The 14,261-nt window shown below is 37.3% G+C and overlaps 1 protein-coding gene across 1 annotated transcript in view; it reads left to right on the top strand.

Annotated features, from left to right (window-relative positions):
* The window catches only part of LOC124622950 (4-coumarate--CoA ligase 1-like), a 129,045-nt gene extending 115,060 nt beyond the window's left edge, over positions 1-13,985 (top strand). Inside the window, exons 6-9 of the mRNA XM_047148744.1 lie at positions 2,064-2,339; positions 7,917-8,144; positions 12,363-12,522; positions 13,750-13,985. Coding sequence (XP_047004700.1) covers positions 2,064-2,339; positions 7,917-8,144; positions 12,363-12,522; positions 13,750-13,868 — 783 coding nt within the window. The 3' untranslated portion in view covers positions 13,869-13,985. The remainder of the gene's footprint in view (positions 1-2,063; positions 2,340-7,916; positions 8,145-12,362; positions 12,523-13,749) is intronic.
* Positions 13,986-14,261: the final 276 nt, after the last annotated feature.

The raw sequence follows: 14,261 nt of genomic DNA on the forward strand, positions 1-14,261 counted from the left end.
TGCTAGCCATGCATTTATCACAGCTTTTCAATTCCTTGGTCAAGATAGTCTGATAATTTCTACAACATATAGCTGATGAAACATGTTTTCAATTTTCTTTTCAAATTATATGGATTCCCAATTCCTTGTTTTATGTATTGTGGAAGCTTGTTGTATATGTTCCCACCAGAGCTCATAACTCAATTTTAACTTCAGATAAGGAGGCAAAATCTACATCAAAATTAAATTTGTATCAAGTACTGTGAGTATGCAAATCACAGTTCATCTGAAACTGATTTTTATTGTCAGCAACAAAAACCATTAAGGAATAAATATATTGGGAAGTGAGTGTAAGAATACCAAGATTTTTAAAAAGGTTTTTGTAAGTTCTACAGTTTATTTACCTTACACATTATATTTACTGCCAACTTCTGCTGAATAAACACTCTATTTACTGTTTGTGCACTGCCTCAGAAGATAATTCCAAGAGACAACAATGAGCATAAGTATGTGAAATAAGCCTTGTCTTTAGGCCAACATAGTGAGAGATGTTACTAAGGGCATAACACCAATTTAACTATTTATCCAGCTGGACTGCAGGAAATTTTACACACTGTGCTTCATTCAGTGTGCAATTATTAATTTCTACTCTTGGTGCAGACAAGTCATTACTGCTTATCTGAACTTGCATAATATGAACCATCATAAAATTAAAATTAAACTGTTAGCTGTGAACCAATTGTAGACCAGTTCCATTATCATTTGAGCTGTGTCTGCTAAGGCTTAGTTTAGATGCTTGATTGATAGGTTTGTTTATTTATTTAAATTTTCTTTGCATGGATCCATCACAATGATGGCTTTTCCAAGTATCAGAAATAAAAATATGACAAATTACACTTACAAATTGTGTTTCACACTACAGCTACTGCATCTTATGTCTGTTTCATACATTTATTACACTACAGCTTATCTGCTACTGGTTAATGTCACAATCACTGCTTTAAAATTCAGGAAAGATTTTAATTTTGAGTTGAAAATCATTCTCCACCCAGGTTCATAAAGAGTTTGGTAGTTTGTTAAACCACATCACACCTTTGATGTGTGGGCTTCCATGTGCAATTTTTAAAGTTTTTCTTTTCCAGAAATACTCCATTTTTATCCTGGTATTATGATCATGTACATCACTGCTCTTGATAACTTCCATTGGTTGACTCTTCAAAATGTAAATAATTTAAATATGTATAAGGAATATATCTAGTGTTAGGTATTTGTTCTGCACAAACACTTCACAACATGATTCTTTATGGCCATGTACAAATTTTATTACTCTTTTCTGGAACTAAAATATTCTTTTTAAATGTACTTTGGCTGCACAGCCCTATAGTTCAATTCTGTAATTATGAAAGGAGTAAATTGTTTCATAATACACAAATGTTAATGTTTTGTTAAGAACTATTCTTCTGAGTTGGCTAAGAAAGTATAAGACATTGCTAACTTTTGGAGGCCTGACTGCACAAAGACTGACCATTTGGCCAAAGTGGCCTACCAGAAATAATGTAATATCGTAAATCCATAACTGAAACATAATATTCTAATTTCTTAGGTGTTATTGATAAAAACACGAACTACAAGTCACATGTCAAATATCGTATTAATTTTTAAGTTCTACAATTTTTGCATTATATTTGTATCACATTTTGTAGTTGACTTAATTTTCCTATTTCCATTCACTAATATCTTACAGCATCATATTTTAGGGTAATTTGTCACAGAGGAAAAAAGTGTTTGTAGCATAGACGTGTGTAATGAGGATAATATTTGTTGTCCATTTTGAAAGCTCTCACAGACAGAGGTTATTTTGCAAGACTGCATGTAATACAATAGTCAACTAAATTACATTTGAACTGAATTAGTGTAAAAAGAAAATATTTATGAATTCCTGTTACTATTTACATAACAATGTAGACTGCATTATATAATATGTAGAGTAGAATGTGTTGTATATGGTGTTTAATGTTTGTAAATGAGTGTCCTAATTCTCTAATATCAGTTATGCTGCACATAATATCAATTACGCTGCACAGGTTCAGTCACTTGCATTGGTGCCACCAATAGTAGCACTGATTTCATATCATCCAAGTGTAGCCAACTATGACTTATCAAGCGTTCGACATGTGGGATGTGGAGCTGCTCCTCTAGGCTCTGACCTACAGGAAGCTTTCAAGAAACGCCTCCCCAGTGTTGAAGAAATTACTCAAGCTTATGGACTCACAGAAGCCACACTTATGGTTACTAGAATTCCCCCTGGTAAAAATAAGATGGGCTCATCAGGAGTGGCGGCACCTGGCATTGAAGTAAAGGTAAATATTATTCTTAGAATAGTAACTTTAATGCAGTGATAATACATTTACGGAACACACTGACATATGTTTATTTATATTGTCAGACTTTTGGCCTGTAATATAATAAAAGCTTTAGGAATATTGTTGATGATTGTTCATTTTTAGGGACTAACCATTTTGTTCATTAGTTTCTTTATATTCTGGCTGGTTCATCACTGTTAAGACTCTCTCACTTGTAACATTAGTGCATAATTATATGATTAACATGATGAGAAGCTGGTCAAGCAGCCAATACACTATTCCATGGTGAGCGAGTCTGACGTTTTGCTGAAAAAGTGGTGTGAAGGGTGTCAATGAGGAGGTAGTCAGCACATGATGAAATTTTGTGGTAGAGCATAGGACTCTCTTGGTGGCTGCTTAATCATCTGCTACCACAAGATACAGAGAATTTTTCAGGTTCAGGGATATCTGTATGCAGTCCATTTAGGGAATCAAAGTTTATTACTCAAAATTTATAATCTTACTCTCACTGGATTGCCAGCACTCAGTTAATTCATAAAGAGTATTTGTCACTTTCGGTTAAACACAGCTTCTTAGCTTGAGTAATTAGGCTTTTGTGGACTGTTATTCCACAGCTGACAAGAAATTGGCATACAGTCTCTGATGGCGGGATACCTTCCTCTTTTAGTATACTATTCATGGGGCTTGTCTGTAATGTGCAATGCTTCCATACCTACATTTACACATATGATGTCCAGGAGGTGCAGTACTGATGCTGCTATGACGTCCTGCCCATCACACCTGTGCCTACATGTGCAGAATGTAGGTGTAAGTGAATCCTATGATCTGCTTCCCAGGTGGGGCTGATGAGGTATCTGAGTGCATTTAGTTTAAATGTACAGTTTCCCTTTAGCTGATGTGTGGTAGCCATATCTGGTAACAAGTAGGAGGCTGAGGAAGCAGCGTTGCTCAGCTATACCTACAGCATCAGTAGAATTCAGGGAAATGTTATAATTAGTTGTTCTGAAGTGCGTATATTGGCTTTTAGAAGGAATCATCCAGAATCCAAACTTGAAGCCAAATTTTGTTCTTTGTAGATGCCTCCCATTACCTGGCTTTCAGTGGAAGCTACCATTCATGAAGGACTAAAGTGTAGATACATTACAGTTGCATCTAGTTAACTGTCTCTTACTTCCTCTGGATGGCACATTACAAGATCCACCAAGCCCTTTGGTTCCCCAGCTTCCTTTTTTCCCTAGTGTTTTTATCTGATCTACTAAATTCAACAATTATTTTGTAGTTAGGGCAGCCACAGCTTAGATTATACATTTTTGCTGGAAAGAAATTTCAAAAAATTCTCCTACACAATCTTAAAAAATCCTTTAAAAATCATTTTCAGGGTGTATATGTCTCAAGACAATCAGGAAATCTGAGAAAATCCAGGATTTTCTTTTTAACTCTGGGAATTTTCCATTGTTTTAATTTGCAGGCAAATTTTTATAATTTTGATGGTAAGAACTAATACTCTAACAAAGAATTTTACTTTAGCCCGCTAATTCAGAATAATACTGTGGCAATGAAACATTAAAAAAAAAAACACCATAATAAAATTAAGATGCAAAGAAAATGTACCATTTAGAACACACAGTATGCATCACAGTGCAAAACACATACAGTCGCAACACTGCTGTTCATTTTTTGTTGTACTATGGGGGCAGCAGCACTCCGGTGGCCAGAAAGCTACATTTCTGAATATAATGTTGGATGAATGTGAACAGTATCATTTATATTGATTGTAACATAGATTTTACAATGGGGAGCATATCTACTGCCGTAAAAATTGACAACAACTATGAAGTAACACCACATTAATTTTTCTTTAGTTTCCTAAGAACAATGGGAAGTATGAAATGGTACTTTGCTGAAAAGTTTATTTAGGATTCTCTTGTAACCTGCAAATATACAGGGTGTTACAAAAAGGTATGGCCAAACTTTCAGAAAACATTCCTCACACACAAATAAAGAAAAGATGTTATGTGGACATGTGTCCGGAAATGCTTAATTTCCATGTTAGAGCTCATTTTAGTTTCATCAGTATGTACTGTACTTCCTCGATTCACCGCCAGTTGGCCCAATTGAAGGAAAGTAATGTTGACTTCAGCGCTTGTGTTGACATGCGATTCATTGCTCTCACTGGCATCAAGCACATCAGTACGTAGCATCAACAGGTTAGTGTTCATCACGAACGTGGTTTTGCAGTCAGTGCAATGTTTACAAATACGGAGTTGGCAGATGCCCATTTTAATGTATGGACTAGCACGGGGCAATAGCCGTGGCGCAGTACGTTTGTATCGAGACAGGTTTCCGGAATGAAGGTACCCCGACAGGAAGACGTTCGAAGCAATTGATCGGCGTCTTAGGGAGCACGGAACATTCCAGCCTATGACTCGTGACTGGGGAAGACCTAGAACGACAAGGACACCTGCAATGGATGAGGCAATTCTTCGTGCAGTTGAAACCCTAATGTCAGCGTCAGAGAAGTTGCTGCTGTACAAGGTAACGTTGACCACGTCACTGTATGGAGAGTGCTATGGAAGAACCAGTTGTTTCCGTACCATGTACAGCGTGTGCATGCACTATCAGCAGCTGATTGGCCTCCACGGGTACACTTCTGTGAATGGTTCATCCAACAATGTGCTAATCCTCATTTCAGTGCAAATGTTCTCTTTACGGATGAGGCTTCATTCCAACATGATGAAATTGTAAATTTTCACAATCAACATGTGTGGACTGACGAGAATCCGCACGCAATTGTGCAGTCACGTCATCAACACAGATTTTCTGTGAACATTTGGGCAGGCATTGTTGGTGATGTCTTGATTGGGCCCCATGTTCTTCCACCTACGCTCAATGGAGCATGTTATCATGATTTCATACGGGATACTCTACCTGTGCTGCTAGAACATGTGCCTTTACAACTACGACACAACATGTGGTTCATGCACGATGGAGCTCCTGCACATTTCAGTCGAAGTGTTCGTACGCTTCTCAACAACAGATTTGGTGACCGATGGATTGGTAGAGGCGGACCAATTCCATGGCCTCCACACTCTCCTGACCTCAACCCTCTTGACTTTCATTTATGGGGGCATTTGAAAGCTCTTGTCTACACAACCCTGGTACCAAATGTAGAAACTCTTCGTGCTCGTATTGTGGACAGCTGTGATACAATACGCCATTCTCCAGGGCCGCATCAGCACATCAGGGATTCCATGCGACAGAGGGTGGATGCATGTATCCTCGCTAACGGAGGACATTTTGAACATTTCCTATAACAAAGTGTTTGAAGTCATGCTGGTATGTTCTGTTGCTGTGTGTTTCCATTCCATGATTAATGTGATTTGAAGAGAAGTAATAAAATGAGCTATAACATGGAAAGTAAGCGTTTCTGGACACATGTCCACATAACATATTTTCTTTCTTTGTGTGTGAGGAATGTTTCCTGAAAGTTTGGCTGTACCTTTTTGTAACACCCTGTATAATGAGGAATTTTGTTTTCCTTTAAGAACTTCAAGTGGCTAGAAAAGAGTAGAAGACCTGACCTTTTGCAGAAAGACTTCGTCTATCTATTCAACAATGCAAAGTTTTCTTCAATGGATTTTCAGTCAAATGACAATAAAATGTCAGAAGTAATAAAACTTTTTTTCTAACACAGAATGAACCAATCTCAGTACTGTTGCTACACCGGAGACACAAACGGCAAAAGTCTTAATTAGATTCACTTTTGATCCAAAAGCAGCTACATTTACAAAAATATTTGTGCATTGGAAAGTTGAATGAAATGTAAGAATGTGCAAAAATACGCTGTGTACATGTTGCAGCACGTCAAAGATCTTTCCAAAATATGTTTTATTTGCTACGTTTCACTTGATAAAGTGTCGGTAAGTTCTACGCAATCACATCACCAACAGTTAACCTGGGCAACTCTAAAACAGCTGAAATGTCCTTCATAAGTTTGTTACTTGGGTGACATCCAACAACTGGTCCACATTCATATTCAATGAGCTTCTAATGGTCAATTCCACATTACATAAGGATGTCTGGATACTTTTGATCAGATAGTATAGCTATGTAATGAACGGTATAAAAATTCTTGTGTGTTATTATTGTACAATCCCTCCCACCAAGCAATTTGCCATTCATAGCATTGGGTACCGATTACAGCCAACAGAAGTCTCACATTCAATGCATTTAAGGCTCATTAACATCTCCATAGCACATAAATCCCATACTTGATTCCTGACATAACCACCTACTTAAATTTCAGGAAATATTTTGAAGAAAATGAAGTACTATTTTTGGAGCAAGTATGTTAAATAAGAAATATGTTAATGAAATTAAATTAATTTTCAATAAAACTTTTCTTTCAGACTTAATTTAAAAATTGCCTTAAAGATTACATTAAATTAATGAAAAAATATAATTTAGTTATGATCTATTTTTTCAAAAACTTTACAGTAATTTCCATCTTTAACTTTTTCCTTAAAATTTATGCAAAGTTGTAGTGAGAGAGACTTTCTGCAAATGAATGTGTTTTGCATATCAGTCACAGGAGATCACAGCTTTTTATGTATGAGAGTTTTAATTTGTATCATGAGTCAATCCTCTGTTATTAGTAATAAGCTGAACTGAAAATTATTTAATTTGAAAGTTCTTAAGCAAAGTTATGGTAATTTAAAAAGTGATACAAGAACTAATTTTGAGAAAATGTCACTTGTCCAACACTATACTTTTATAAAAAGAAACACTATTCTTTATACTTACCATTATTACACATATAAAAATATTTTAATTGGTGCTTCAATTTTTTTTTCACCAATTTCCTTTGAATAGAGTATTAATTCAAGACTTCATATGGTGATGCTTCCCTTCACATTTTCTGGTAGCTCTCAGTTCTTACATTGATTCCTGGCATTCTTTTCTCAAAATATTTAGTACATAGAGCTTTGTCTGGTAACTCGGCAGAGTTGGAGAGCATGCAGATAACGTTCTTAAATATTTTAGGTCAAGTGCATTTAAAAACATAGAAAAATATTCAAATAGGCCACTGAGAGTTTCATTATTGAAATGTTGTGGTATGCTAAATAGTTACACTGTGTGCTATTTTAACAGAGCATAAATAGTCATTTAGCATGCAATACTAATGGACTGCAACAACTGAGGTACATATCTCAACACAGTTACTAATTTGGTGAGAATACTTGACTGTAGAAACACAAAAATGCTGTAAAAGATCATCAATAAATGATTAGGTGAGTACCTTCAGTAATAGAAACTTCTGTTTTTATGTTTTTTGCCTTTCACTTTTTCCTGGACTGATGTAGTTCATACCCATACTTTTTTGTGCTGATAGTACAACTGTAAGATATTTCTAGAACCGATTTCTGGATATGATTTCAATGTCTAGTGCAGCTGATGTCAAATGTATTCGCAACTGCAACGAAATTTTGTAATAGTACAAAAGTTACAGATTGTCACTAATGTCTGATGTAATAATAATAATAAAATTTTTTGTAACTGATCATGGTGTTTCAGGTTATTGACACAGAAACTGGTCACTCACTAGGCCCTTATAAACAAGGAGAAATCCTGTGCCGTGGTTCAGCTATAATGAAAGGCTATATTGGAGACGAAAAAGCAACAGCTGCCACCATAGATAGTGATGGCTGGTTACATACTGGAGATGTTGGCTACTATGACAATGACGGGTATTTCTTCATTGTTGATCGCATCAAAGAACTTATCAAATACAAAGGATTTCAGGTAAGACAGAAATTTTGAATTTTGAACACAATATTTGTTCCATATGTCCATAAGCTTTCCCTTTACATGAACACAATGAGAGACACTCTGAAACCTGAAACATGAAGAACTTAGTATGATAAATTTATTTATGCATAGGCTCTACTTTTATTTGTAATCCAGATGGAGACCATGGAAATTTAAACACATTATTTCAATTACAATCCCCTTTCTCAAAGTTCCAAATGTCACGTAAATTAAAAGGGATGTGAAACTGCACATGCATCTCTATAACAGATATGGTGATGATTCCTCACTTATATTGACACAAATCAAACACCACAATACATATGGCAACAGCACATATGAGCTAGTATTCAGTTTCTATCCATGAATATATTTTGATCTGATGCACATACCCTGATGGGCCAAAACATTATGTTCATTTGTTTAATACCATGTTGGTTCTCCTTTTGAAAACTATAAAGCAGAGATTTCCTGTGACATGGATTTGACAAGTCTTTGGTAGGTATCTGGGGTATGCATTAGACATCTATAACCAGGTCACAGAATTCCTGTAAACTAAGGGTTGGTGGTTTTTGAACACGGAGTTGGTGACCAATTGAATTCCAGATGTATTCTGTCAGGTTTAGGTGAGTACTGTTGACTTAAGATTAGGTGAATTTGGTGGGCAATACAGCAATGAAGATACACTATTGTGCTCCTCAAACCACTGTAGCACACTTCTGGTCTTGTGACATGGACAGTTATTCCACTGAAGGATCCCATTGGTATCAGGGAAGACATAAATTATGAAGGGAAGCAGGCAGTCTGTCATAATATTCATGTATTCACAGCTGTGATGGTGCTTTCAGTTACTACTGCAGCTTCCACAGAGCCCAGGGGAATGTCCGCCATAGCGTAATATTGTCCCCACCAGCCTGCATTCATAGTGTGGTGCACGTTTCAAGCAGCCATTCACCTGAATGACAAAGAATCCTGACACAGACATTGATCTGATGTAACAAGAAAAGTGATTCATCTGATCAGGCTACACAATTCCATTGATCCACAGTCCAATGTTGATTATACTGTGACCACTGCAATTTTAATTGATGATGTCACTGGGTCACACCACGTTCCACAATGTGCACTGTATGGTGTGCTCCGAAACACTTTTACTGGCACCAGCTTTATAATGTATTAACAAATCTGCCATAGATAACTGCCTGTATCACTTTACATGAGCAGTCAAACCTTGACATTTTGTGATGAGGTATGGATGTCAAATAGCTTGTCATTCTTCAACTGCTTTTCATAGACACTCACAACGTCAGCATGTGAACAGCCAAACAGCTTCCCAGGTGCCAAGCCATAACAACCTGGTCTTTGTCAAAGTCATTTATGTACATGGATTATCCCATTTGCTGCCTCTATCATCGCTAGAACGATTCCCCATTCATCATTGTTCTACTTATACAATTTTCTTATTACATCACATTCCAACAACACCACCAAGCAGCATTCAGTCTCATGGTGGGCAATAATCATAATGTTTTGGCTCATCAGTGTACAGGATGTATTTGAAATGAGTATAAAAAATGAGAGGGGTGTTAGAGTGGGTCATAATAAGAACATTCCACATAGCAACCCATGTCCGCATCCCTTAGCATATGGTGCTAGGTGTCATTGAACAGAGTCACACACTGCCAAGAGGGTAGGCACACAGCATGCCATCAGAGCCATCATGGTAGCAGGTCTGCAGGGCAACATTTTCAATGTATTTGTGGCATCAAGATAAATGAGAAGTCGGGGTGAAGATTTATAACCTTTGTTTGAAGACAGTTACAAAAAGTGCTCAGAATTATAGAATTAAGTCCTCTTGCTTGAATGCACACCATGCAGTGATGCTGAAGTGACTGTCGCACTCTTTCAGACACTCCTGGCAAAGTGGAAACTGCATTGGAGGCTGCCAAAATGAGCACTGTCAGCTCTTCAACAACCTCAATGGGTGTTTCATAGACAACAGATTTCAGGTGGCCCCACAAGAAAAAATCAATGGGCATCAAGTCGGGGGAACGTGCTGGCCATGCCACCAGCCCACTGCGCCCTGTCAGTTTCTCACCAAAGGTTTCATCCAAATGAATCCACACTTCATGTGCAAAGCACACAGGTGCACCATTGTGCTGGTACCACATTCACTGTTGCACATTGAGTTGAACATATTCCAACAATTCTGGCAAAGTTTCTCATAAAAAGATTAAAGATTAAGTATCTGTTTGCAATCAGTTGCCAGGGGAGCTTGTATAGACTGACCAGATTATTGCCTACCAAGCCAGCCCGAACATTGACAGTGAAGCGACCTTGATGACCATGAACAAAGAGATTGTGCAAATTTTCCCATACCCACACATGTTGATTTTGGCTGTTGAACATACCTTCTCATGTAAAGAATGCCTCATTCATAAAAAGTACATGGTTTGGAAAGTCTGGTTGATGGTACACCTTTGCAAAAACCACTGGCAGAATTCAGTTCGAGGAGGAAAATCATCTGGGTTAAGGGTGCGAACCTTCAGAAGATGACAGGAGTGCAAATCACATTCATGCTACACACACCAAATTGTGGAATGGCTTCCACCCATTTCCCACGCAACGTATCATGAGCTTGCTGAGGCTGTGTTTTCCAGCAGTGCTAACTCCTTCTCTTCAATCCCTGGTGTACACACTGTGTATTGACAACCACATCCATCAGGCCTTTGCCCCTGTAACACAAAATGAATACACTGGGTTTTGAAGCAGGCCTTAAACACACATGTGCCATTATGAGAATGTGCCAGTGGATAATGTACCCCAAGTGAACCTGTCCCTTAAAGGGACGTGTAGATGGCAGTAAATTTGTGTGGCTGTGGCACTCGATGATTTCGAAACCGCTGAACATACAAATGTTGGGCAGCATGAGCATTTCCATATGCCAACCCATACCCACAGTGCATGTCTGCTCGTTCCTCCCAAGACTAACACTCCATGTCCTGTCCACTCCACACAGTAATAAACATAAGAGGGTCCCCATTTGATGACAAACTGACACAAGGGAAACCAGATTCCGCAGTGTGCACAGGTGCTGCCTTCTGTGCAACACATATCAAACAGGCATTTGCACAGCCAAAGTAACATGTTTATGTCCCAGTAAAAGGCAGAAAACGTATAGTGTTGTCTCACCTGGAATATCTACAACTATGCTGACCAGAGTGTCTGCAAATACAGGTCATAAAACGTCAACATTATATCACTTTTACCTCAGTGTCACAAATACATTGAAATCGTTGCCCTGCAGACCTGCTATCATGAAGGCTCAGATGGTATGTTGTGTGCCTAACCTCCAGGTGCCGTGTGATGCTGTTCAATGATGCCTATTGCTGTACACTAAGGGATACAGGCTTGGGTTGCTACCAGCCCTCTTATTTTCTACATTCATTTCAGATACGCACTGTATATTAGTAATCTGTATATTAGTAAGCTTGGAATTACTATACACAGTATCTTCTTACTATTTTACTGCTTCATTTATGAAATATGCCTGATGTTAGGGTCATATGAGGAGGTATTGAATAGGATTGGGGAGAAGAAAAGTTTGTGGCACAACTTGACTAGAAGAAGGGATCGGTTGGTAGGGCATGTTTTGAGGCATCAAGGGATCACAAATTTAGCATTGGAGGGCAGCATGGAGGGTAAAAATCGTAGAGGGAGACCAAGAGATGAATACACTAAGCAGATTCAGAAGGATGTAGGTTGCAGTAGGTACTGGGAGATGAAGAAGCTTGCACAGGATAGAGTAGCATGGAGAACTGCATCAAACCAGTCTCAGGACTGAAGACCACAACAACAACAACAACTGTATATTCAACATATGTGCTGTTACTATGAGATAAAGTGAATCCTATCAGGAAACAGTAAATAATACCACAATCCCTTATTTTATCAATGTACAAAAATTAAATGAAAATATTAGTAAGCTTGGAATTACTATACACAGTATCTTCTTACTATTTTACTGCTTCATTTATGAAATATGCCTGATGTTAGGGTCATTTGTGTAAATGAAAAAATGACTATCATTTAAAAATATAATTTTGCACTAGTTTAAATAAAGCAGACCCCCAAATACATGATGCAGCTACTACGCCTGCTTCACAGAAGCTACAGAAAGTATTGTAACTAAATTTCAAAAAATTTCAACAGGTGGCCCCTGCAGAGCTTGAAGGAATCATTGTGAATCATCCAGCAGTATATGAAGTGGCTGTCATTGGTGTACCTGACAAAATTGCTGGTGAACTACCAAAAGCTTTTGTAGTTCAACAAGCTCCAGTAACAGAACAGGAAATTATTGATTATGTTGCAAGTAAGTCAATACAGTGATTAAGATATTACACTACATGTGAGCATTCAGATTAGGCCGATGAGAGAAAATCCACTCTTATTGTTTTGAGTGCATGCATGACCTTCATCGCTTCAAATTTTCTGGAAATTTATTTCCCTTTTGACCGTATCTCTCATATCACACTTTATCTGATGCTTGACTTTCAGTAGGAATTCCATGCACAAAAATAGCACAATAAACTCACAGAAAATTGTCTACAACATATGGACTCCAATGAACTAGTTGAATAACTGACATGCTTAGAAAATTCTGGATGACAATTTTGCCATGGCAACATTTACTGCAGCTTGCAACTGCAGTAAGATAACATGTCCCACTTTGAATCACTTTTCACTTTATGCCACTGAAACAGACTTTATGACATACCCCTCAGAAATCACTCATTCTGCTGGCATTTTCAAAATAGATGACATTATTACAGCTGGGATAGGAAGATTCAAAACACTGATTCTGCTTTGCTCCCTCGTGCTTGACTTTAGAAACAATTGATACCTGCAATGTGACAACTTTGTCTTGATTTCTGATTTTTAAGTTATAACCATTCATGGAAGTCTATGCTCTTACTTTTTAGCGCTGATAGTGATTTTCCAGCAGCAAATCTAATGTGATGATGTGACACTGTTGTTGCACAGTTACAGATATGATCACAAAGTATGTGCCTTTGACTTTGAATATCTAAATGTATTCACATACTATAGGAGCATAATGAGATCCTGTATTGTTCATACATCTGGTTTTGCTTTACATCTATGCAGCACAGACAAAACAGTATGCCTACTGTCTTGGGCAATGTAAAAGGGTTACAGTTTTCCACTTGCAAAGAAAATTCGAAAAGTAAATTAATGTTGAAACGGAGACTATATTCTGAAACTATTTGTGTGCACTACACTGTGTAAAATGGACATTATTTTCAATTTTTATTCAATTATTTATAGTAATGACATATAATTGTTTTTCCATGCAATGAACACCATTGCTTAATACTGCACCACATGTATTACAGTCTAATGACAAAAAGCATCTTTATTATAAAGATTTGTGTTGTTTACTCTTGTTGCAGTTTTTAGCTATGTCTTGTATCATCAGACAACACATGATTTTCTGGTGTTTTGATACTTATCAACATGTTTCTTTTTTTCTTTCCTCCCTTATCAACATGTTTCTTTTTTTCTTTCCTACCCTTAACAGAACAGGTATCTTCACACAAGCAATTGCGAGGAGGAGTTGAATTTGTTAATGAAATACCAAAAACAAGCACTGGAAAGATCTTGCGAAGAGAGCTACGTAGACTGAAATCAAAACTTTAAGTTCTATGGATGACACAGGATTTCATCTCGTCTAGAGTATCTATTGAAGAGACTGTTAAAAAATGTATAATATTTTATACTATAACAATAAAAATAAACTACTTTAGGGATACAAGACTTTCTCTTTTTTCTCTCTTCCTTTCTTTTCCAAACTGATTGGTATAACACAAACACGACACATTACAACAATGCTCAAGTGGTCACCTGCACAACACAATTACTCACCCTACCCATCATCTGCATGACAGAGTGAGACAATGTTAAGCATCATCCTTTGGGACCAGGGAAGGAAACAATTAATAATATCTCACATTGTTACCATGCTCCATAATATGAGTACTTGAATGCAGTGATTTTTACAATAACAACCCATGAATAAAAGCACCACTTTAG

This window comes from Schistocerca americana, chromosome 1, assembly GCF_021461395.2.
Source record: "Schistocerca americana isolate TAMUIC-IGC-003095 chromosome 1, iqSchAmer2.1, whole genome shotgun sequence".
In the NCBI taxonomy this organism is placed as follows: domain Eukaryota; kingdom Metazoa; phylum Arthropoda; class Insecta; order Orthoptera; family Acrididae; genus Schistocerca; species Schistocerca americana.